Source organism: Macrotis lagotis, chromosome 8 (genome assembly GCF_037893015.1).
Source record: "Macrotis lagotis isolate mMagLag1 chromosome 8, bilby.v1.9.chrom.fasta, whole genome shotgun sequence".
NCBI classification, from domain to species: Eukaryota; Metazoa; Chordata; class Mammalia; order Peramelemorphia; family Peramelidae; genus Macrotis; species Macrotis lagotis.
Window position 1 is genome coordinate 141,217,281 of NC_133665.1, and position 24,445 is coordinate 141,241,725.

Genomic DNA, 24,445 nt, shown 5'->3' on the forward strand with positions numbered 1-24,445 from the left:
ACCTTCCTTGCTTTCTACTTTACTGGGAAAATAGAGGTCATGATGTATTTTTTCTTCTCGCTTATCCCATACCTCAAAATCATCTCTCATTTTCACCTCTAGTGTTACAGTCTTTCTCTTAAGTCCTTGAGAAAGGGCTTTTTAAGAACAGTCCTTCCGTTTGCATCCTTGATCCCCTTTCCCCTCTCCTCTCTTCTCATTTGCCACTTACTAACAGAAGCCTTTGCTGATCATCCAATTATATATGCTCTTCCCTTCTCAAATCCACTCATTATACTCATCTGTTGTTTCTATCAGTAGAATGTAAGTTCCTTGGGGATAAGGACCATTTTCTATCTATCACCTTGGTCTGGTACCTTGTTTATATTAGATCCATATTGACTAGTGCTTGTTGGGTTGGAATGAATTGCATTTCCCCAACTAAATTGAAAGCTTTTTGAAGGAAGAAACTCTGATTTACCATTTTTATTTTCTACCTGTCCGATTCATTGATTATTTAACTCTAAATGAATCAATCTGTTACAGGTATAATGTATCTGAAAATAGACTTCAATTTGGAGTTAACAATTTATTTATGCTATTTATTACATTTAGTCCTAATGTCTTTCCCCCATTTCATTTTTTGCCATCTCAAAATAAAATTCAAGAACCATAGATGTCTTTTGACTAGTGCTTGAACAATTAATAGGCTATTCAAGTTATTCAAATCTTTACTCCTATGAGCAGATGGTTTCTTGTGTAATATTCTTTTTCGTCAGCCCTGGAGTTCCTCAAATGGATTTGACAGCAAAGATCGCAATCTACCTAAGCTTGTCCAACCCATTCACGATGTATAAATTGACATGCCTAGCTTCTACTACTAAAAAAAAATATCAAGGAAGTATCCTTTTTAATGAATGTTATCTGTATTTTTAATGTAGTGGAAATAAAGCTGAAGTGAATGCCCTGTTTGAAGAGCCTAGTGACTTTTAGCTTCTCAAAAACAGATTTTTCTACCTTAGAACCACCAAAAAAGTAGCATCATTTCCAATGTTCTTACACCCACTTAAATCCTTGAGGATATTTTTTAAACCAATGACATTAAAAGTCGGGAAAACCCCAATGGTGATGGAGGTGTGCTGTGATATGCCAAGTAGGCATTCAGTGAAATTTCACAATCTATATGGATTACATATGCTGTAAATATCATAGGACATTTTAAAACAATTTCTGGATACAAATGATTCAGAAGTTCTGTGGAAGGATTGAAAGACTTTAACATTTTATATTGTAAAGTACTGAGTGAGTATATATGTATATATATATATATATGAAATTTCTTTTTTTTAATTTTCACACAATCTTCATAGGTAGGTGCTGTTATTGCCCCCATTTTATAGATGAGAAAGCTGAGGCAAGGAAAGTTATGTGACTTGTCTAGAGTCACATAACTAGTGTCTGAGACCAGATCCGAAAACATGTCCTCCTGCCTCTAAGGCCAGTGTTTTTAAGTTTTAGTTTTATCTTTTGATTGTAGAATCAGTGAAAAAAACAGGACTTGATTTAGAATATTATGACCAACCAAAGGAGATATTGAATTGACTTCAGTAAAATGTAAATTGAAAGAAGCAGAGCTCTGAGTAATTAAAATGACTTGGTCTCAGGGAATAGATAAGTTCTGTAGAAAGGTGGGAGTCTACATGTGCCAATATTGAATGTACTAACAGAGAAAAATTAAATACTGGGAAGATAGGGGAAATTTACCTGGAAATGATTGCAAAATTTTAAAAAAAGGAATCCAAAGTAATTCTGAAATTAAATTAAATTTTTAAAAAGAGAATTGAAAACTATGCAAATTTTGCTGAGATTAATTCTTTACTTCCTATTAAAATTGTCTAATTGGTACCTGTACTCATTGTGTGTCTGCTTGAAGGAAAATCTGAAGCTCAGTTTTTCTTTCATTAAACATAAAGAAGTTCAGAAGAACAGAAGGAAAGTCATAGGAGAGATGTTTTTTTTTCCTTTGTGGCTTTCAGATTTTATCAAAATTGACAGCTGCTTTATCTGTGAATCATAGCAGTAAAGCAAAAGTACTGCCCAACTTTGTGGTCAGGATGATTGGGCTTCGGGCTCTGTCTGATAGAACCCTAGCAAGAAGGCTTTTCTCTGTTTTCCATGCAAGTCTAGCAAAAGAGGTCAGGATGAGCCTCCTCTGTTGTTCCATCAGGTTCTAGAAAAGTTTTCTATGCACACTTCAGGAGCAGCTGTGCCTGGAAAACAGCCCTCAATAAGATGTCATTTGGCTTGCTTGATGCCATTGAGTCCGCCAGCCCAATGTCATATTCACGTATAAATTAGACTCTCCTCCTCCCCCTCTCCCCCAACTAAAGCTATTGTCCTATGAAAATGGAGTAGAAGGCTGGGCAGGGAGAGAGAGGAGGAATTAGTTAACAGGACTGCAGTGAACATGGGCAGGCCTTACTGCAGCTGGAGCAGAATTTTCTGTTTGGCCGTGGGCATTGGCTGTGTCCTGACTAATCAGAGATTTAAAGGAGAGTGATAGCCATTTAAATGTAATAGGATTATTCTTGGGATTGCTATACATAAAGTATTTGGATTCTTTAACCCTTTAATAACTATAACAGACATTTTAGCTCTTATTTTTATTCTTAGACTAAAGAGAAAAATCAGATTTCTTCTGGTTAGTAGCAGCATTCAATAAATCAGGTATTGTTCTAAGTGCAGAGGATATAAAGTATGAAACAGAGACTCAAAATGGAGAGGTATTCTGGGATTTATAGTTTAGTGGGATGAACCTTCTCAAGGAGTTGGGGGGAGGCAGTCAGGACTAAACTGGAGTCAGGAGGACCTGAGGTCAAATATGGTCTCAAACACAGACTGTATGACCTGGAGAGGTCATTTACTTTTGGCATGACTCATTTTTCTGATCAGTTAAATTGGAAATATTTTACATTCCCTACCAGTCAGGGTTGTTTTGAGGATAATATTTGAGATATTTTTAAAGCACTTTTCATATTAAAGTACTTGTTAGTGAGGAACAGCAAGATGAGTAATTTAACTAAATGTGAAGTGTATCAACACAGGTTGGAGTGAGGTCTGGCTTTATGTCAGGCAGAGGAGGTTTTAATTTATTCTAAAGATAAAAGAGAGCCATTGGAGTTTAAGCAAGAGAATAACATTAGTAACCATATGGAAGATGGACTGGATTGGGGAGAGATCTGAGGCAGGATTAGCAGGCTATTCCAACAGAATAGTCATGATGACAGTTTGATTTAGAGTGATGGCTATATGAATGGAGAAATGGGAACAGATGTAAGAGATATAGACAAATAATTTGGCCACTAATGTGGGGTAAGAGTAAGGAATCAAGGACAACTCTGAGGCTGTGAATGTTTATAACAGGGATGATGGCAGCACCTTCAACAGAAATGAGGAAGTTGAGAAGAGAGGGTAGGTTTTGGGGAAAAGATTATAATTTAAATAAAGATAATGAGTTCTGTTTTTAACCACGTTGAAATTGAGCTCTTTCTGATTTCCCATTTGAAATGATGTTGAGTTATTCAGTCGTGGCCAACTCTTTGTGACTCCATGGACTATCGTATACCTAGCTCTTCTATCATCCATTATCTCCCAACATCTCAACAAACTGTTCACTGCTTCTATTACGCTATTTATCCATCTCATCCTCTGTTGTCTCATTTTCCTTCTGTCTTCAGTCTTTCCCAGCATCAGGATTTTTCCCAAAAGAGTCCTTCCATCATTCAGTAGCTAGAGTATTTAAGCTTCTACTTCAGTTTTTGACCTTCCAATGAATAGTCTGGATTAATTCCTTTAAGTATTGACTGATTTGATCTCTTTGTTGTCCAAAGGACTTTTAAAAGTTTTCTTTGAAAGTGTTCAGCTTCCCTTATAGTCTTACTCTCCCAGCAGTATATTACTACTGGAAAGACCATATTCCAGGAGAGGATTTGAAATGGCTAATATTCTAGTCTGTGGGATTGTAGCTCAGGAGAAATGTTAGCCCTAGATATATAGATAGGTGTTTTCAGTAAAGATATGATGTTTAAAGATGTAAGCTGATGAGTTCACCAAGAGAAAAAAATGTAAAAAGAACCCAGAAAGGAACTTTGGAGATACATCAATAGTTAGAAAGTGTGACATACATAATGATTCAGCAGGGGAGACTGAGAAGGGCAGTCATACAGATAAATGTAGTCCTGAAAAAGAACAGTACAGTGAAAAGACAGAAAAGTCCTAAAGGAGATGATAGTATTAAATGCCTTGAGATTTAATGAAAGATGTGGATTGGATTAAACAATTAAGAAAACAACATTAATTTTGAATGGGACTTTTTTTGTTTGTTTTTGTTCTTTTGCAAGGCAATGGGTTAGATGATTTGCCCAAGGTCACATAGCTAAGTATTAAGTGTTTGAGGCTGAATTTGAGCACAGGTCCTTTTGATTTCAGGCTGGTGCTCCATACATTTTGCCACTTATCTGCCCCTGAATGGGACATTTTTAATTGAATGATGAGATCAGAAGACAGTATTCAATTTTATGTAATCAAAATTGTCAATTTTATCCCTCATGATTCCTTCTTTCCCTTGTTTAGTGTGGGATGCTTATCCATAATAGGATACTATTACCTTTCATTGATGTTTAATTTGTTTATAATGTGTCTTTTTTTTGTTTTTGTTTTTGTTTTTTTAGGTTTTTGCAAGGCAAATGGGGTTAAGTGGCTTGCCCAAGGCCATACAGCTAGGTAATTATCAAGTGTCTGAGACCGGATTTGAACCCAGGTACTCTTGACTCCAAGGCCAGTGCTTTATCCATTATGCCACCTAGCCACCCCAATGTGTCTTTTTTTTGACTTCAAGGCTGATCCTCTAGTCACTGTGCCACCTAGCTGTCCTATGATGTGTCTTTTTACATTAAGGTCCTATATCCATCTGAAAGTTATTATGGCAGAGTGAGATATTGGTATAAGTCTATTTTTTCCAGTTGGTTTCCACTATACCAAGCATGATTTGTCAAATAGTGAACCCTTACTCTGGTAGTTTATTTCCTTGGGTTTATTGAACACTAAAGCTATTATGTTCATTTGCTCTGGATCTTGAAGATTATCTGTTTAAATAATGGTCAATTTTTCTATTTTTTTAACCAGTAGCAAAATGTATTGATGATTGAAGCTTTTAAAATCTGAAATTGCTAGATCCCCAAACTTCCTACATTTTTTCATTATTTCCTTGGAGATTCTTAACCAGATGAATTTTGTTATGTTTTTTCTAGTTATAGAAAGTAATCTTTAGGTAGTATGATTGTTAGAGCACTGGATCTATAATTTAAGTAATATTATCATCATTTGAATTAGCCTAGTCCAATCATGAATAATTCCTCTCCAATTATTTGCCTTCTTTTTATCTGTAGGGTACCATATAATTGTCATGCAAACCTTGGTAAGAGAACTCCCAGATATTCTATCTACTCTAATAATTTTGACTGGAATTTAGTTTTGTTTTCTTTCTTTTCTTTTTAAATTAATTTTATTGTTTGTTTTGTTTTTGTTTTGGTATGGTTTTTTTTAGCAATGCAATGGGGTTAAGTGACTTGCCCAAGGTTGCACAGCTAGGTGATTATTAAGTATCTGAGGTTGGATTCAAACTCAGGTCCTCCTGACTCCAGAGCTGGTGTTTCAATCCACTACATCACCTTCTATCTCTTTCTGATGAGTTTTGTTGATATTGCTCAAAAAGGCTGATCATTTTTGTGGCTTTATTTTTTATCCTAATGTCTTATTGAAGTTTATTTCTATTAGTTTTTGTTGAATCTCCAGTGGTTTCTAAATAAGCTATCCTATCATTTGCAAAAAAGCAATCTTTTTTTTCTTATTCGTTTTCTTTAGTTTCCTCTTCTTTCCTTCACTCTCAGTATCATATTGCTATTAAATGTATTTCTTAAACTATGTCAAGTAATAGTGGTGGCGGTAAACAATCTTGTTTACTCCAATTGGGACTGATGAGCCTCTCTACTTCTTGGTCTCATCTCTACAGGAAAGATGCTTATTTCTTATCTTCAAGGTTGTGGTCCCATAGAGGGAAGCCTTTAGAATAGAAGTATGTACACACAAGAGCCTTCTATGCATTTATTCCTTTCATGTTTTCATGTCTGGGTGTGTTTAGAGCACACGGATTAGGTAACAAAAAACAGGCATGTGTGGGGCAGTAAAAAAGAGCCTAGAAGTAGATTGGGGGAACCTGCTGAGATGCCTTAGGACTCCTTGCCTTCTGAATCATACAATTCTGTATTCCCAAAATAGCACCATACTTTTAGATTATCATTACACCATAGCTAGACAGGACCCTTGCTGCACAACTGATAAAGTTAAGTATGAGAGAGAATAGAACTTAGTTGTTGAATAAATCATGTGACCCTCCTGCCTCCAATTGTCTCAATCTAATACCATCTTTTAAAGTTCTTCATATGTGTGGTTCTTTCCTTCACATCTTAATATGATCATTCTGAATTGGAGGAAAATCTGTAATGCTAATCTTCTTCCCCTTCCCCCCCATCCCTCTTTAGACTTTTAAGAGTAGTTCCATCAGTAGTTCCATCAAAATGGATTCCTTCAATTTTCTAGAATGATTTAAGCTCCCAATATGGAGATGCCTTATTATCTTCTTTAGTGTCCAGTAAATAAATTCCTTTATTATAGAAAGATTTTTAATGCCCTCCATTTGCTAAGGAGTAATTGCTACTTCATCTTTAGGCAGCTTAAGAAAAAAGCATTATGACTTAAATCCATTACTGTTGATATTCAGTCTAGTAAATCTTTATTTAATGTTCATTTTGTGCAAAACTGCAGGCTCTGAGAGGTAAGACACAATTCCTGCCTATAGTGACTTTGCAGTATAATAAGGGGGAAAGAATGCATAAATAAATTTAACATAAAGCAGGTCATTAAATAGATTGTGCTTATGAGACACAAACCAAAGGCTTTGAGTTTTTATAGGAGAGGGATCATTTCTAACCTATGAAACACTGAATTTTACAAGGAGAGATAACAGCTATAAGGAACTTCAGTGCTCGAAAATTAGCTCTAATTTATCCTAGCAACATCTTTTTTTATACCTACTTGTTTGTATTACACTATGAGCTCTTCGGAGCAGGGTTTTGGTTTTTTTTTTTTTTTTTTTTTGGTCTTTCTTTGAATCAATCCCAAGTATGAAAGATAGTGCCTGGTGCTCAATGTTTGCTGACTACTTGAAGATGGTCAGTTCCAACTCCTTCACTTCTATAAATAAGGAAATGAAGCCTTGTTTCATAATAAGTAACCTAGTAAGTTAAATAATAAGTTATATAGAAGGTTACATAATTGTTATATAGAAGGTTACATAGTTGTCATATAGAAGGTTACATAGTTGTTATATAGAAGGTTACATAGTTGTTATATAGAAGGTTACATAGTTGTCATATAGAAGGTTACATAGTAAGGGGGACACTTAACATTTGAATGTAGGTGTTTTGACTAAAAATATCCATTCCTTAAAGGTATGAAGAAAGAGGGAAGAACCTTTGAGAAGACAGTCTAAGGAAGACCAAAGCAAAGAAGGAATCATTATTTACTAAAATATTCATAGCAATTTTTGTGTGGGTGGTAGGAAAGAACTGGAAAGAAAAGGTTCCCAATTGTTTGGAGACTGGCTTGATAGATTCTGGCATATGAATGAAATGAGTTATTATGAGACAAATACAGGGAGACTCAGGAAAGACTTCTTCAAAAGCAGAGGCTTTTCTGTTGAAACCTGAAGGTGATAGGGAGCCAATGGAGTTGGTTGAGTGGAGGATGAATTAGAGTGGAGAAAGGCTTGAGGCAGGGAGACTAGTCCCAAGAAAATCATTCCAATATTCCAGGCATTGAGGGCCTGTGCCATAGTGGTGACAATATCCGGAGAGAGAGGGACATTTAGGAGAAATGTTTGGATACAGTGGACAGGACTTGGCAGTTTGACTGGATCTTGGCAAAGCTGAGATTGGAGAATGAGAAAGGGGAACTGAGAATGACACCTAGCTCTCAAACTGACTCTCAGTAATAGGGAAATTAGGGAAGGGGAGGGATTCAAAGGAAAGAAAATGGGTTCAGTTTTGGACATGTTGCATCTAAGGTGTCTAGAAGACATCCAATTTGATTGATTAGTACTCCAATAAATAGTCAAAGATACAAGACTGGAAGTCAGGAGAGGGGTTAGGCTGGATAAATAGATTGAGAATCAATTAATTATAAGAATGCCTTTTACTTGTGTTGATATCCTACACTTTAAAGCTCAATTCATTTACCTCTTCCATAAACCCTTTCTTCACCTCTTTGGTGGGGGAAACTTTTCTCTGATTTTATTGTCCAAAAACCAAGCTGAACTTTGGGTTCTAGATGGCTTGTACCAATGCTATTTCCAACACAGGTGAGATTTTTTTTTAATGCCACAGATGTAGATGGGGATGGGTACAGGAGCACAGGAAAACTCATTTTTTTCCCTTTAGTTTTTTACCTTGAATGTAAAAAACCAAGGGGGGGTTCATCTCATGGAGGTGTCTCCAATTCAAGTTCATTCGACAGTACATTATGAATGTCCACTGTCCTGCCTCACAGTAGTCCTGAGAGGTAAAGCCTATCATTATTTCCACTTTACAGATGAGGAAACTGAGACAGACAGAAGATTAAGTGGCTTGCCCAGGATAATATGGCAAGTAAATTTCTGAGATCAATTTGGATGCAGGTCTCCCTGACTCCACTAGATTTATAACTGTATTCATTGGGCCACCTAACCTCCTTCTTACCTCCAAATCAATTGAATAAAAAGAAGGTTAGGCAGCTACTCTAGGAACTGAGGTCCAGAAATTTGCCTAGAGTTTTGTTGGAAATCCAGTACTTTTTCAGCTGCTCTCTGATAATAAGTGGTTATTGTTGCTTACACTTTTATTTTTCAAAGATCACCTTTTGGTTGGAAATCTTTTTCTTAAAGACTTTTTCTATGAAGAATCAATTTTAAAAAGAAAATCAAGTTTATCATGTGAAAGGTAAGACTGTGAGGCAGTTTTCACCCAACTGTGCAGTTTTAAGGAACCTCTAGGGGGTACTGTTGTACTGAAAGTGCAAGGCTTTGTTCAGGACGATGAAAATAGTTCAATGAAAAATATTTATTTGGATTTTTAATGCAATTAGTATATTAAATGGTAGATCACATAACCTAAAATGCCATTTGCTAGCAATCAAAAGCATATTACCTTATAAGCATTGAATTTTCATTAATAATAAAGCTTGTGAGATACTATTTAATATAAATTTTTATATAAAATATTTGCATTTAATATCATTTTATCCTAAGGTTTTTTTTAAATGGATGAGATGTCCATGATAGGTAGAGGAGCAGACCAATGATGCAAGGAACAACATACTTTGGTACTTTAATATTTTAAGGAATCTGTGTGACCCTTATCCCATAATTCCCAATAAAAGGATCCAGCCAATGTCCTGAAGACCTTTCTTTACCTCTTTTAATGTCCCATAGTTCAAGGACTGTTCATCTAATTATCCTTTGTTCTCACACCTCCTTTTTTAAATCTATTTCCCAGCTAAATCATCTCTCCACTCTTTTATAGAGTCATTTTTAATAATGTGCCCGGATCCAACTTTGTCCATTCTATATCCTTGTCTTTTTGATTCTGGAGATTGTAGTTTTTCATAATCTGCAGCCATGTAGCATCATTGTTGGAATATTGATGAATTTTTTGTCTTAGAGAAGAGATTGAGATTCTAGCAATTGTCATACATTTTCATAAAGATAATAATAAATAGGATTTATTTAGCTTTCAATGTTTTGCAAAGTGCATTATGAATGCTATTTTCCTTCCTCAGAACAGTCCTGAGAGGGTAAGTCCAATTATTATTTCCATTTTAGAGATGACAAAACTGAGGCAGATGGAAAGTTTAAGTTTCCCAGGGTTATATGGCAAGTAAATTTCTGAGGCCAATTTGAACACAGGTATCTCCCTGGCTCCAGTAAGTCTAATACTCTGTTCATTGGGCCACCTGGCTTCCTACCAATGGGGAGGTCCCTGGATATTTCTATTTGTGACAAACATTGTAGTGACATCAAGATGTCAAGACCTGGAAAGTTGAGAGCTTCCTAATAAAGCTTAACAGCTATTTAAAAAAGTTTGACTTCACAATCTATATAAAAAAAAAACAAAGAAGAGAAAGAATGCCTATTGTTCAGAATAAGACTTGCTCTGTTTGGATGGACAGTCCATAGTTGGTCTATTAGTACAAATGTCTTAAGATAGACACTGCAGATAGCTGATGGAGCTAGGCCCAGCAAGGAATGGAAGGAAGAACCAAAAGAATTGCCTTTCTGGATCATTCCTCTTCATTTCTATTTGAAGTTTCCCATATCTTTTAAAGGTTACTTGTGTCCTAGGGTGGCTAGATGGTGCAGTGGATAGAGCACCAGCCCTGGAGTCAGAAGTACCTGAGTTCAAATCCGGCCTCAGACATTTAATAATTGCCTAGTTGTGTCACCTTGGGCAAGTCACTTAACCCACTACCTTGCAAAAAAACCTAAAAAAAACCCCAAAAAGTTACTTGTGGCATAAAAAGTATGATTTTTCTCAACTCTTAAATAACTATATTGTTCAGATAGTCATTTTATCCCTCAAATTTAAAACTTTTGGGGAAAATTCAGTATTCCAGCCTATATCCACTTCTTAAATTAGTGATTCTTGTCTCTCCTTTCTTTTTATCCTATAATCAAGTAAGAGAAGGAATTATTCTTTATGTAAACAGAATATGTATATCTTCTTGCTGAGACATATAAACATATGCATATGCAGGAGTGAATTCTGTTGTTGTTTCTAATATGATATTTAGATTCCAAATTTGTACTCATCCAATAATAATGAGTCAATTGACAAGAGCAAATTTGTAAAGTGAAATATATGTTTTTTCTTTGGGACTTTTTTATATTATATTTGCTTTTTCTGTGAGACTATTCTTTCAAAAACAGTCTCTCACTAGCATGTCTAAAAGCTAATATCACTTTGCTGAAGAGCAGAGGGCTTGTAAATCAAAGGAGAAACTGAGCCCCTTGCTTTGTTAGGGTTTTGTTTCCTTCCCAAGATCTTTAAAAAAAATAATTACCCTTAACCTTTCAGAATTTTCCTTTCTCTAGAAGCATTTTCTTATTACCATTTTTTAACTTAACAAGGGTACATTTTAAACAACAAATTCCATTCAGAGAATGATTTTGAGAAATGGATATATAAAGTTTTAGGAAGGTAGAAACTGGTAGGTGGAAAATTTTAATATAGTGATTCCTCTTCTCTGGTAGTTGAGAACCAGTGATAGTCTCTAAATATTTATTTACTGATGAAAGTGAGTAAGAGTGCTGAGGGTTGGTGTCAGGAAGACCTGAGTTCAGATTCTGATTCCATTGTTTATTAATTGTATGATACTTAACCTCTCTGTTTCAATTTCTTCATCTGTAAAATGGGGAAAAATCAATGGCACCTATTTCCTTGGATTGTGAAGGTGCAATGAGATCACATATTCCAGAGCTAGATAAATGGTAGCTATTGATCTTGAGCAGCTTCTGTGACTGTGGTGCTAACAATTGTAAGAAGAAAGGATGACAGCCTTTTTCCTCAAGAAGCTTGCATTCTGATGGAGGAGATAAGGAATAATCAATCAAGAAGTGCTGAATACTTATGCTAGGTTCTGAGTGTTCTAGAAGTTTATAATAATTGTCATAATTGTAATAATAATAGCACTAAAAGAATGACTTTCATAATGCTTTGAAGTATACAAAGTGCTTTACCTAAATCATCTCATTTGAGCTTTCTAATAGCTCTGTGAAGCAGTTGCTATCATTAACCCCATTTTGTAGATGAGGGAAAGAGGCTGAGTGTGGTTAACTGATTTGCCTCTGCTTACACATCTGGTAAGTGTCAGAAGCAGGTTTTGAACTCAGGTCTTTCTGACTGTCCTTGGTTATAGGTATTACACAGTAGTTAGTATGGACTTCAGTCTTTCTCCTTCCAGCTGGTTCTTCAAAATAAACCAGAAGAAATTGGATAAATGAAGAAAAGAGAAGGAAATAATGTCTTATCATTAACTATTATTAAATCTATGTCCTTTGCAACAATTCTCTATTTCCTCTCTACAAAAACTGGAGTCCAGGTACTTCTATCAAATAGCAATGATGCTTCCTAGTCTACCAATTGTTTTCTGTTGTATAAGGTTAGTAAGCCAGTTAGCAAATATCTATTATAGACTTAATATGTTCTAGGCATTGTGCTATGTGCCAGGAATATAAGTACAAGCAGAAAGAAATATGGTTCCTACCCTCCAGGAGCTTACATTCTAATGGAGAAAGATAGTGTGTCAAAGAGAAACTGTATGTCAAAGAATAATGGACACAAAGAAGAAAACTTGGCTGTCTGGATACCCTGCCAAATGGAGGGTTTTGTGGAGGGTGGGGGGCTAACAACCCAGTCAACGCTAGAGGCCTGAAAGACCCAAGATGCCAAATGGTGGGAGGCACATTAGGTAAATGCTCAGAAATTACTTCAGAGGTTTCTAGAGTGATGTTTGTTAGCAGTTCATAAAGATTTCTGAAACCTAATGAAGTTGAAATATTTAATAATTCAGAAGTGCTCTCCAAGTTTTAGCCCTTCCAAAAGCCTGAGTGGATATTTTTTCTTTTTTTTCTTTTTCTTTTTCTTTTTTTGTTTTTGAGAGGCAATAGGTTTAAGTGACTTGTCCAATATCATACAACTAATGTGTATCAAAATATCTGAGATCATATTTGAACTCAGGTTCTCCTGACTCCAGGGCTGGTACTCTATCCACTGCACCAACCTAGCTGTCCTCTCCCCACCTCCTCTCTGGATATTTTTTAAATTGCATTTAATAAATGCAGATTTCCTTTCTTCTAGTGAGATCAATCAGATATTTTTCCTGTTACAAAACTGATAAGCTAGGAAACAAAGTCAATATATTTGATATTAGCAAAGTAGAAAGAATTTGGTGTTATAAAACCTAGATTCAAATTGCAGCTTTTCCTCCATCTGAGTGATATGTCAGGCAAATCACTTAGTTTCTATGGCCCTTAATTTCCTCATTTGAAAAATCATATTTGAACTAAATGATTTGCAAGGTCCCTGTTAGCACTACGTCTTTGATCTTATAATATTAAATTCCCACCTGCAGAATTTAAAATTTCTGTTGCTCCCCCTATCCTGCTGTTGTTATTACTACTGCTGCTGCTGCTACTACTACTACTACTATCTAGTTAGCTTGCATTTATATGGCACCTATTATTTACCAGGACTATGTCAAAGTGTTTACTAATTATATTATTTGATCCTGACAACAACCTTGAGAGGCAGATGCTACAATTACCCCATTTTTATAGAAGAACTGAGGGAGAATGAGAGTGGTTAAATGTCTTGTCCAGGTTTTTCATAGCTAGTGAGTGTCTGAAGTAGAATTTGAACTCAGGTATTCCTTACTCTAAGCCCAGAATTCTAATTGGCTTTAGTTCTATAACTTTTTACCAATGGTATTTTTAATGTTGTTCAAATGGGACTATCAAAAAAGAAGATCCCATATAAATGAGGGATGTGTTTATTATTAACATACTTATTTCATTCGGCCTGTAGTCTTGAGTTCATTTGTTTAAGTGGTATATCTATAGTTTCAGTGGTTTAGGGCATCCTAGGCAGTTTAGTTATGATTTACCTGGAGTGAAGGGAGATCTGTGACTTGTCCCGAGTCACACAGTCATAGTCACTTTACCCATATTTTAAAACTATCAAAATGTTTTCTACATGGCACATTACTTATATTGTTGTTGTTGGTAAATACATATAATATGTTACTTCATGTTGTAAATATATAGAGAAGAAAGACAGCTTGGAGTATAGGACAGAATGTAGACCTGACTTTCACTTTCATTTCTTGTACTTCCTAGCTGTGTGACCCCGGACCAGACTCTTAACTTCTCTGTGCTTCAGGCATCTCCCTAGAACCAACCCACCAAGACTTAGGGAATCCTCTAACCAACAAAATGAATAATCTTTCATGTATTCCCAAATTACTTTGTGTACACATAATCTACAGTATTGTTGCATGCACAAATAGCTAATGGCTTCTTAGCATCAACAGTTAAACACAGACATGTATGAAGTATCTAATGTGTGCAATGTGCTGTATCTGGTGCTGACATTAGAGAGAGAGAGAGATTGAGTCTCTTGAGGGAAAGACAGGCACCCAAATAACTGATACAAGGCAGTATATAGAAGAGATTTGGCACCTTAAGTGGTTCTCAAAGACAGAAATGGGCAAAAAAAGATCAAGTATGACTTACGTGGTGGCACATAGAGTAGAAAGGCTAAGTGGAGAATCTAAATGAAATGAAATAAAATACTGAAATTTGGAGATGTTCAAATCTCCTAGAAATACTGAGAAACTAAAGTCTGAGTTCCCAACAGCCTCGAGAAGGAACAACCTACTTAGAATGTTGCTGACCTAAAATTCAATTCATCCTGCTAACAAAATGCAGGATCCAAGGACATGGTGTGCACATCCCAGCAAGACATGAGCTATAGGGGCAGCTAGGTGGCATAGTGGATAAAGCACCGGCCCTGGAGTCAGGAGTACCTGGGTTCAAATCCGGTCTCAGACACTTAATAATTACCTAGCTGTGTGGCCTTGGGCAAGCCACTTAACCCCATTTGCCTTGCAAAAACCTTAAAAAAAAAAGACATCAGCTATCAGTGTGACCTCGGAAAAGTCACTGAACATTTCTGATCCTCAGTTTTCTCATTCATAAGATGAGGAATTTTTTGACATTACAGCTGCCTTTCATCTCTGTCTTTCATTAAATGAATTGAAGTGACTCTAGAATACAAAGTTAGCAGGCAGGTCACCATCTGCAGTAACAGGATGAAATAAGAAAAATAATTTTTGTTTTTTTGGGGGGAAAAACAGGATTTTCATTAATATACCTGACTTAAAATAAATTTAAAAATAAAAAGTGTATACCTCAGATTGTTAAAAAATTAAATTCTGAATAGTCTGTGATATTGTAGGCAGAAGGAGGAGGGCTGGAGATAAGGCTCTCATAGTTAGTAGTACTGTTCAGTAGTAGTGCTGTCACTAGTAGTAACTAGTAATTCCACCGACTGGCTTTATGCTCTTGGCCAAGTTAGTTATTCACCTTTCTCTGTCACTTTGCTTATCTGTAAAATTGATTAGATGTTCAGTTTTTCTGATCAGGTGGTTTTTAGAGTCCAGAAAGTTAACAGATGAGAAAACATTCAGCAGATACATGTGTGTATATGTGTGTTTGTGGAGAGATACAAACGTGTGTGTGTGTGTGTGTGTGTGTGTGTGTGTGTGTGTTCCAGTCCTTAGTGCTTTCATCATTCCTTAGGTCTGCCTTGTTACCTGAGCACTTGATAAACAAGTCAGTAAGTGCTGCAACTTCAAGGAAGGTTTGCCACTGCAACACTCCAAGCTTTCCTAGGAGGGAAGGAGGGGATTCTTAGCTTCCTGACAAAGTGAAACAATGGACTCGATGTACTAATGATACTAAACATCTCTGTAACCATAGGTATAGGTTGCTACAGAGTTGGTGAAGTTTTGAGTGAGTTAAGGCTTGAAAACTGCACTCAGACGCTCGGGACAGCCTCCTTATTCTTCTTGTAGGAAAGGCTCTAATGCCAAGTGGACATCCTAAGCTGAGAAAGCGCATAGAGCAAGTTTAAGTTTCGGAAAGCTGAACTGAAGTCCAGCTCCTTCCCAAAGGCAGATCCCCACTTTCGGCTCCCTGATACACTGCAGTTTTGTTTTTGCTTTCTCCTCCGCTCCGGCTCCGGGTGAAGTCCTTGTGATTGTTGTGGTTTTCCCTGGGGCCGAGCCGCCGTCCTATCTAAAGAGCCTCGGACCTGGCCCCCTCCTCCTCCTCCCTCTCCTCCTCCCTCTTTCTTTCAAACACTCCATCCATTTAGAGCCTGATCTTGGGCAGAAACTCTGTGACATTTGCCGAGCTGCAGGCCGCAGTGAGCATGCTCGGGGCTCCCCTCCCGCGGCGGAGAGGAAGCTGGTTTACATAGGAGTCATACCAAGCATAGCCAGCATGTCAGAGCAGTTAACTCGCAGCGGGGCTGTGAGCAGCGGCGGCGCGGCTTTGTCCTAGGAGAGGAGCCCGGGGGCCCCGGCGCCTGCCTCTGCCCCTCGGAGCCCGCTGCGCCGAGCCTCGGGAAGCCGCGTGGGGACTTCTCGGCCCAGGGCCCCGGCACCGGCCGAGCTCCGGGAAGACCCCAACCCTCCAGGGCTCCGGGGGGGCTGTGCCCGGGGGGCGCGCTTCTGACTTTTTTTTTTAAACTTTTCCGTACTTTATTTTGCTAGTTCGAGGCTGGGCCTCTCGGATTGCTCGGTGCGTGTGTTTGTGGGGTTTTGTGTTTTTGCTTTTGTGAAGTTACTAAAAAGACAAGAGGCGGGCGCTCCTGGGCCAGAACTGCCGCTTGGGGGAATCCTCTTTTGGGGCAAAAGCGAACCAGCTGGTTTTCTCTGCTAACCCGATAAATGCTATTTATGAAGATGGACCTGTTGAACTACCAGTACTTGGACAAGATGAACAACAATATCGGCATTCTGTGCTACGAAGGTAGATCGCGCCGCCCCTCCCACACCTGCCCCCTGTCCCGGAGGGGGCTGGGGCCGGCCTCCGCGGGGGCTTCCCGGGCTGCTTTCCGGGGCCGCCACGTTGCCTCGGCTCTTGGGGAACTGGGTGCAAACCGGCCCCGGGCCGGAGTTTGCGGGGCCCCGGCCGGTCGCCGGAGGGAGCGATCGCCGGGAGAGCTCTGGTGGGGGCGGGGGATCGGCTCTCACTTATTCTCGTGAACAAAGAACTCGAGTGGCCAAGTCTAAGTCCAGCCGGGAGAGTATAGATTCCCCGGCTTGCTCTCTTGGGGGGCGGGGGGGGGGGCTGGTGTCTGTTCTATGGAGGCCACGGTATTTTTAGGCCTTGAGTATTGCAAAAAAAAAAAATCGGCCTGTGTTGGGGAACAAAACGTCCCAGTGTGCTTTTTGTCTTAACGGAGCGATGGCCCAAAACCCTAAAGAATTTTGCCATTCATTTTTGGAGGCCTGGCGTTGCCCCCATGTTAGATAGTACAGACTGGCCCTTTGTTTGATTTCTCATTTCCTGTACAGCTCCAAGAGGATTCTGACATTGAGGGATGTTTCTCCTCCCTTCCTCACTCCCCCACATTCTGGGCTCTTGTGGAAATAATTGCAACACCCCAGGAAAAAAAGAATAAGTTGTAAAATTTATAAGATTTTTTCCGGAGGAAAAAGAAAAGTTAACCAAGAAACCTAACCCAGATTCTGCTGCTGACATGTGTTCCAGGTCGAGCGCTTTTAGGATTGATTGTAGTAGAAAGGGGGGGAAGTGAATTTCTCGAATTGGCATTATCTACGTGCCATTTGAAGAAGGGGTAATGGCCTGCCTTGGAGTAGCTGGGAAGGCACCACTGAGGGACTCTGGCTTGGCAGGAGCCGTGTTTTTGTTGTAACCACATACAAATAGTGCAGATTCAAGAAGAGCATTTTCCATGTTCTCTTAGAAATTCAAGTTAGCATTTCTCTTGGACAAGAAAGCCATGGGGGTTGGGATGGGGAGGAGACTCTAAGCCACTGGAGGATTCGATGAATTCAAATCACATGCTGAGAATATTCCTAAGGAAAAGGCTCTCTGCCTAACACCAATCACAGACCTGTCCTCCCTCCCCGGAAAACATAAACACAAACCGCTTGCTCAAGTTGCTTGTTTTTCTTTATCCTGGTGGGGGAGGATCTAGAATTTTGGAGCTAGAAATCCCCTCCTTCCCCCACTTACTGTAGGTTGGAGTGTTTCAGTGAAAAGCTTTCTTTGAATCTGCTGCAAAGTATTGACTTGCCTTTCAAGGGCTCAGGTTACGGGCCAGACCTAAAGAATGGTGTAAGCAGTAAGTGATCCATCCTGTTTCCTTGGTATCTTAATACACTGTAGTTTGTTTTTGGAACTTTTTCCTCTTTCAATAGATGGTGAACACAAACCTTTGTTTCACGTTTCCCTGCCCCTATTGGCTGATTATCCTCTGATAGTGAGTAAATAAAGGTTTGTCTTTTTTTTTAAAATACACACATACACACACCATAGCTGTCAAGCTTTTAGGGGAATCCAAACGTCCTTAGGAAATCCGATATCAAATTAATCTTTTATGTCTCCAGTGGGCAGCGATGAGGCTGAGCTGATAGAGGGCCTCATCTTGGTTGTTTCACTGCTATTTGTGTAGGTGGGAGAAGTCTCAACTATAGTCTTCTGCTGTGCCCCCTGGTATTTACTTATAAGAGACTCTGATTTTGAAAGTAAAATAGATATATGGGAAACAGGAGATAATAGGCCATATAGTCTGTTTAGTTTAAACATCTGTTACTTATTTTCCTTATTACGAACGTTAACATTATTTAACACCAAAATAAACACACAGGAAATGAAGAAAAGCAAAGCAAAATGTGAGTGGTGTTTATAGTGAGCTGTTTATATCCCGGTGGTTTATTCAGTATAAACATTGCTCACAGCTGCACTGAACCCCAAAGGGTGATTTTTGGAGATAGGCACAGACCTTCCATGCCAGACCTTGTGATTCCTTCAAGGGTACCAGACTTAATCAGTGAAGACACTCCTTGCACAGAAGCAGGTCAAGACTCCTCTAGGTCTCAGAAAATTGTCTTTGTAAAATACTTCTAATTACCTGATGACAAGCCCTCTGGTGATGAGCCTTCCCCAACTTTGGTAGGCTGATCTGGGCCTGTCAGGGGAAGTCCTCCTTGCTAGGTTAGGACCTGCCCAGAGCTTCGACTCTGCCGCCATTGCCTTAGAGAACCCTGGGTCAGCTCCAGGTTCCCTTCCAGTGCCCAGGGTCACTGCCAGGGTGTACAGATTAAGTAGATCCTTTGGGTCTTCTGGTGATGAGAGGATATTTGAGCTCTCCTACCAAGTTCAGAGAAGTCATTTTGGTAACTGTGATCTGTAGCTGTAGGGTCTTGTCTTGGCTCTTCTGGTCTGTTGTTTCCTATAGTTTAGAAGTATGGTAGGCCTTGGAGGCCACTTCCATGCTACTTCTTAAATGGGACTGTAACAATTGACAGAATAAAAAAAGAGAATTAAAAAAAAGTTATTTTCTTGACCTATATTCCCGGTAATTTCTACTTACTCTGTTCGTTCTGAGCCCAAATAAAAAGAAACTACAATCTTTATCCAGCAGTGAAGGTATCTGGCTACTCTCATTCCTCAGGCTTTCTCCATTCCTTCATATTGATTCTAGAATGAATAAGTCTATTTAGTCAATTCTTTGTTCTTGTCTTAGTCAAGATCTTTCTGTAATTCATTCCTGCAGAAAACTTGCCTTGAGTTGGGTGGAGAATAACACTACTCTCTAAATGTTGCCTGGACCTTGCCTTCCTCAGTGAACAAGCCAGAAAAACTAAAAAAGAGATTGAGAAAGCTAATCATAGTGTGTAATTTGTCCTTTTTTTTTGGAGGGTGAGGCTTAGGTAGAGGAGGAGAGATAGCTGAAGAAAATGCTCAAAGGAAAGAGATGTCCATGGTAATATCTAGCAATTGAACTTTGTAAATTTAGCAGAATAATTCATTAAACCTCTGCTGATAAGTAACATTTATTTTAAACCATTTTTAATCCCCACATAACTCAGCAGTTAGTTCTGGATCAAAAGGATAAGCAAAAGCATAACTTACCAACTATATGCCTTTCCATCTAATGGAAAATTAGTGGGAAAGCAGTGTTGTGCAGTAGAGAGGTGGCCTTAGAAGAACTGAATTTTGGTCCTGATTTATGTGAATGCTATGTGATATTAAGCATCCTTTAAATTCTCTGTGCCTCAGTTTCAAAACCTGTAAAATAGGAATACCAATGCTTGTACTAATTGTGTATCACCAGGTCACTTTAAAACATGGCAGCAACTTATTCTTTTTAATTGATGATGAGCCTTGTGATTTTATTTGGGTAGGTTGCTCCAGAGAAGTAACTTCTTCTGATGCAATTGGACACCTTCTCCAAGGCATTCTAGGTCCAAGAGTTTCCTGAATATACCGAGAGCTTCAGTGATTTGCCCCACTCACTCCAGTAGTCACTAGGAATCAAAGATGCACTTGAATTAAATTCATCTCTGTCCACTATCCCATATTGTTATTTCTACCACCACCCCCACTCCCACCACTACTACTCCCACCACTTCCACTACTATTACTACTACTATTTCTTCTCATTCCTTAAAATAACAACAATAGCTATTAAACTAGCATTTTTAAGATTTGCAAAATGCTTTTACAAACATTATCTCAGTTTGTCACAATAGCAGTGAAAGATAGGTTTTGTAGAGGCTGCATAGCATTGTGATTAGAGTGGAAAAATTTGGGTTCCAGTGCTGCTTCTAACATGGGAAAGTCACTGAACCTCAAAGTTGGACTAGGCGAGTATATCAACTTCAAATAGAAATGAGGGTGACTAAATAATCTGTGAGGATCCGGACTGGATATTGACTTTAGACATACATCAGAAAATATTTAACAAATAAATAAAAATATAATAAAATATGGATAATATTAACATATAGATCCTGATTATATTTAAATCTGATTCTTTGAAACCCTAAAGTATATGCAGCCAATGTCAGACACCTCTGCTCTAGATCACTCCTAAGTCAGTGGATCATGGACCTCATCTTTATCCCTCTCCTGATCCTTGAAAACTAAGATCAAGTCACACCTCCAGGAATCCCTAGGTAGTTTGTGATTCTTGCTCACAGGAAATTCATAAACCATTTCTTAAGTATCTGTCATATGTTCTGGGGATCCCAAGACAAAAGCTATATTTTCCTGTCCTTATGGAGGTTACACTGTGCTAGGTGGATTTGAGGAAAGAAGGCAGGACCAAAGCTTGGGAAGGGACCATGTGAAAGGTGGTGCCTCATCTGAGTCCTGAAGGAGGATGAAGATACCAGCAGGCAATGAATTCAGGCCTGGGGCTAAACACCCAGAGCCTTGCCATGCCCACACAACCCTGCTGTGACACACACTTCAGGCACTTGAGCCCTTGGTTTCTTGTTTTTTACATTTCGTGTGTGTTCATCGTGAGAAGTTCCTAGAAAGGAGTGACTACTTCCTGCTTCCGTTTGTGCATGGAAGGAATTGATGAGATAATGTCAGATAATATTTGTAAAACACTTAGTGGACCTTCAAGTGCTATGTAAATGATCCTGCCATCATTATCATCATCATTAAAGGAGACATCTAATTCTAGTGGATCCCAGTTATTTCCTGTCAGGTAGGAGACCACAAATGAAGGATTCAGAGTCCCCCAGTAAGGGTTAATCCATTGATTTGGTCAAGATGGCCGCCATTTCTAAGTGCATGGTGCCAGCCGATTGGCAGCGTGATATAGGGGAAAGATCTGGAGACCGAGGATCTACCCACTGGGTCACAGACTTCTCTGTAAGACTGAGGGCTTGGGACTGCTGGCAATATATCAGCTCTGGAGTCAGAGGAACCTGGGTTCAAATCTCACCTCTGACAAAGGGGATTTTGAAGAAGCCATCATTTAGCTCCTCTGGGGTTCTATTTCCTCAAACATCTGTAAAATGAAGGGCTTAGTCTCCATTAGGGGTTCCTAACCCAGAGTCCATGAACTTGGTTTTTAAAAAGATTTTTTCTGACTGTATGTCAGTATAACTGGTTATTTCAGTAATGTGTTTTATTTTATACATTGAGAAAGGCATCCATAGGCTTCTTCAGATTGCCAAAGGGACCTCTCTCTCTCTCTCTCTCTCTCTCTCTCTCTCTCACACACACACACACACACACACACACACACTCTTTGTCTTTCTGTTTCTATTTCTATCTCTCTCTGTCTCTGTCTCCATCTCTCTCAAACCCCTGGCCCTAGATGATCTTGGAGATGCCTTCCAGCTGTAGAAACCTCAGAGTCAATGAAAACCTCTATGGACCGTCTCCTGCCAGCTCTAACTCTGAACCTAGAAGCTTTTAAATGTATTTCTATTTGGGTGATGCCTTCAACTGCTCTGAATGTTGCCTGCGTTGTGTGCTTGGAATCACTTGTGTATTGCTTGGTGGAACACAATATACTCTACAGAGATCTGCCATGTTTTGTTATATTTTTTAAATGCTGGGAATCATGGTGAGTTCTAGAGCTATTCATTGGTAGAGAATAGAGGAGAATGACGAATGGTGAGTTTCCTCACTGTCTACTTGTGATCCCCACTTTGGGGTTTTACATGAGTTTCAGTGAATGGATGGGGGAGGGGGAGGCCAGTTTTGAACAGCTCCCAGTGTCACAGAGTCCCATTTTCATTGTTCTTTCTCTAATTAGCTCAGCAATCGGGAAGCTGAGGGGAGCCTTGGGCCTGTCTAAGGTGAAAAGGCCATGGAGCAGAACTAGGTTGGGCCCAGGCACACCTCCCCCCCATGCTGCAGATCAAATGGCAAATGTTTGATTTGGGGGGGGATGGGGGCGTGTCTTCTGAGGTAGAACATCTGTAACTATTTTACCCTGGAAACTAATTTGCCTTTAACTTCACATAGTTGTTCCCTGGGAGTGTTGAGTCCATGTGAATGAGGTCACTGGGAGGGGTTTGCTTTCTAAAACATCCCCAGGTGAGCCAGGCCTGCTGCTCCCTCCAGTAGGAACTTGAGCCGGGTGGGATTTCTCTTTACAGTTTGGGGGTCTTCTTAGGCTGGCCTTCATCCTCTCCCACACCCCAATTTACACCCTCTCTGCCCCCCACTCCCACTCCCACCCCCCCACCCCTGGTCCCCAGAGACTTGTCCTGGGCTGTTTATCTCCTGGAGTGTACAGATGGCTCTGTTTGGGAAGGCAGATTTGTCTTCCTTCCTCCCTCTCTCCCTCAGCTCCATTGTTTAGATGTGGGCTGGCGCTGGGTTCCTGGGCCTTTGGATTTGTTGCAGTGAGAGAGAGACAGAGGGGGAAAAATGGGGAAAGATGCAAAGAAATCCCCACCAGCATGCCAGGAGGCTGTTGGAGAAAACTGGGGTTTGTTAGGATGAAAATTAGCTACAGATTTATCTTGTGTATCTGGGAATAAACAGTTCCTCTGAGGGAGAATGGGTAATATTATATATAGATATAGACACACAGAAATAGAGCAGGGCCCTGGTGATGTGATTTAGTTGTAATTGTGTATTACATATTTAATACTTCAGGACTTTATTATTTAGCCTACATCCAGGATCAGCCTTGCCTGGCATGGGAGGCTTTAGGACCTTTTTTCCCCCCCTTTTAAAGAGAGCGTGTATCCATTCCAAAAAAATCCAGTGGAAGCTTACTATTAAATGCAGAGCCTGAAAGTAATTTTCCCAAGTCCATTTGCTCATTTTTTTCCCTCCCCAAAATCATGTGTTGGGTTGAGTTCTGAAGAATGATTTCCATCAGTTTCTTCCTCCGTCCTGCCTCGGAACATCAGTTTCTACTCAAGTCAGTAGGCTGTTTGAATTTGAGTGTATTGTGTCTCCATTATATTTTACCCCTAACAACCAGCCAATTTCTGGTAGTTGAAAGGGTGTTTATTTACTCAAATAAAATCTAACTTATCTTCTTAAGGTCCTCTCCAGTTTGCTGCTATTTATACGATCTTTCAGTAGGCTTCCATTTCCCTCTGTTGTTTGCAGAGAACTTAAGTAAACACAGCTCACTGAAATAGTTTTAGTAAATGATTAGAGGAGACTCCATAATGGCCTTCCACATTCAAGTCTCAGGACTTTGCAAAGAAGAGGCCCAGGAGCTACTAAGAGAATGTCTCTGCTCAATCCGAGACCAGAAAAGTCACTTGGACCACCCCACCCACGTCCCTGGGAGTTTCTTCTCTGTTCTTCCTTTCCCTCCGGAGGATCCTACCAATAATGGGCACGTCTACCTTGCTTTTTCCTCCTGGGCCATTTTACTGGGAAGAAAATATCTGCCATAAATAACAGCAAAGTTTTGGAAAGGACAAAGCAGAGAATCATTTTGGAGCTTCGTCACTTAATTAATGTCTGTAAGCCTCAAGCTTAGTTCTGCGTTAATAAGCAATTTGCTTAAAGGCAGCAACTGTTGCTAACAAGTCAACTTTGTGGCAGTGCCAGGTTTCTTTGGATTTAAATCCAGGGACTTTCTGGATACAGAGAAAAAAAGCTTAAATTGCTCCAGTGTTTGAACAATACACTACATTGTAGAGAGAACTGGTCAAAAGCAACAAAGCCCCTCAACAACGGAGCTCATTGTGTACACTCTGAAATTATGAATGAAAAAGA

General features: G+C 39.2%; 1 protein-coding gene across 2 annotated transcripts in view; it reads left to right on the top strand.

Annotated features, from left to right (window-relative positions):
- Positions 1–24,445, top strand: part of VGLL4 (vestigial like family member 4) — a 169,765-nt gene that overhangs the window by 57,911 nt on the left and 87,409 nt on the right. Inside the window, exon 1 of one of the 2 annotated variants that reach the window (XM_074198554.1) lies at positions 15,257–16,723. The exons of the other annotated variant lie outside the window; for it this stretch is intronic. Within the exon in view, the coding sequence (XP_074054655.1) occupies positions 16,642–16,723 (82 nt within the window). The 5' untranslated portion in view covers positions 15,257–16,641. Of the gene's footprint in view, positions 1–15,256; positions 16,724–24,445 lie in introns of those variants that run through there. 2 annotated transcript variants of the gene reach the window in all.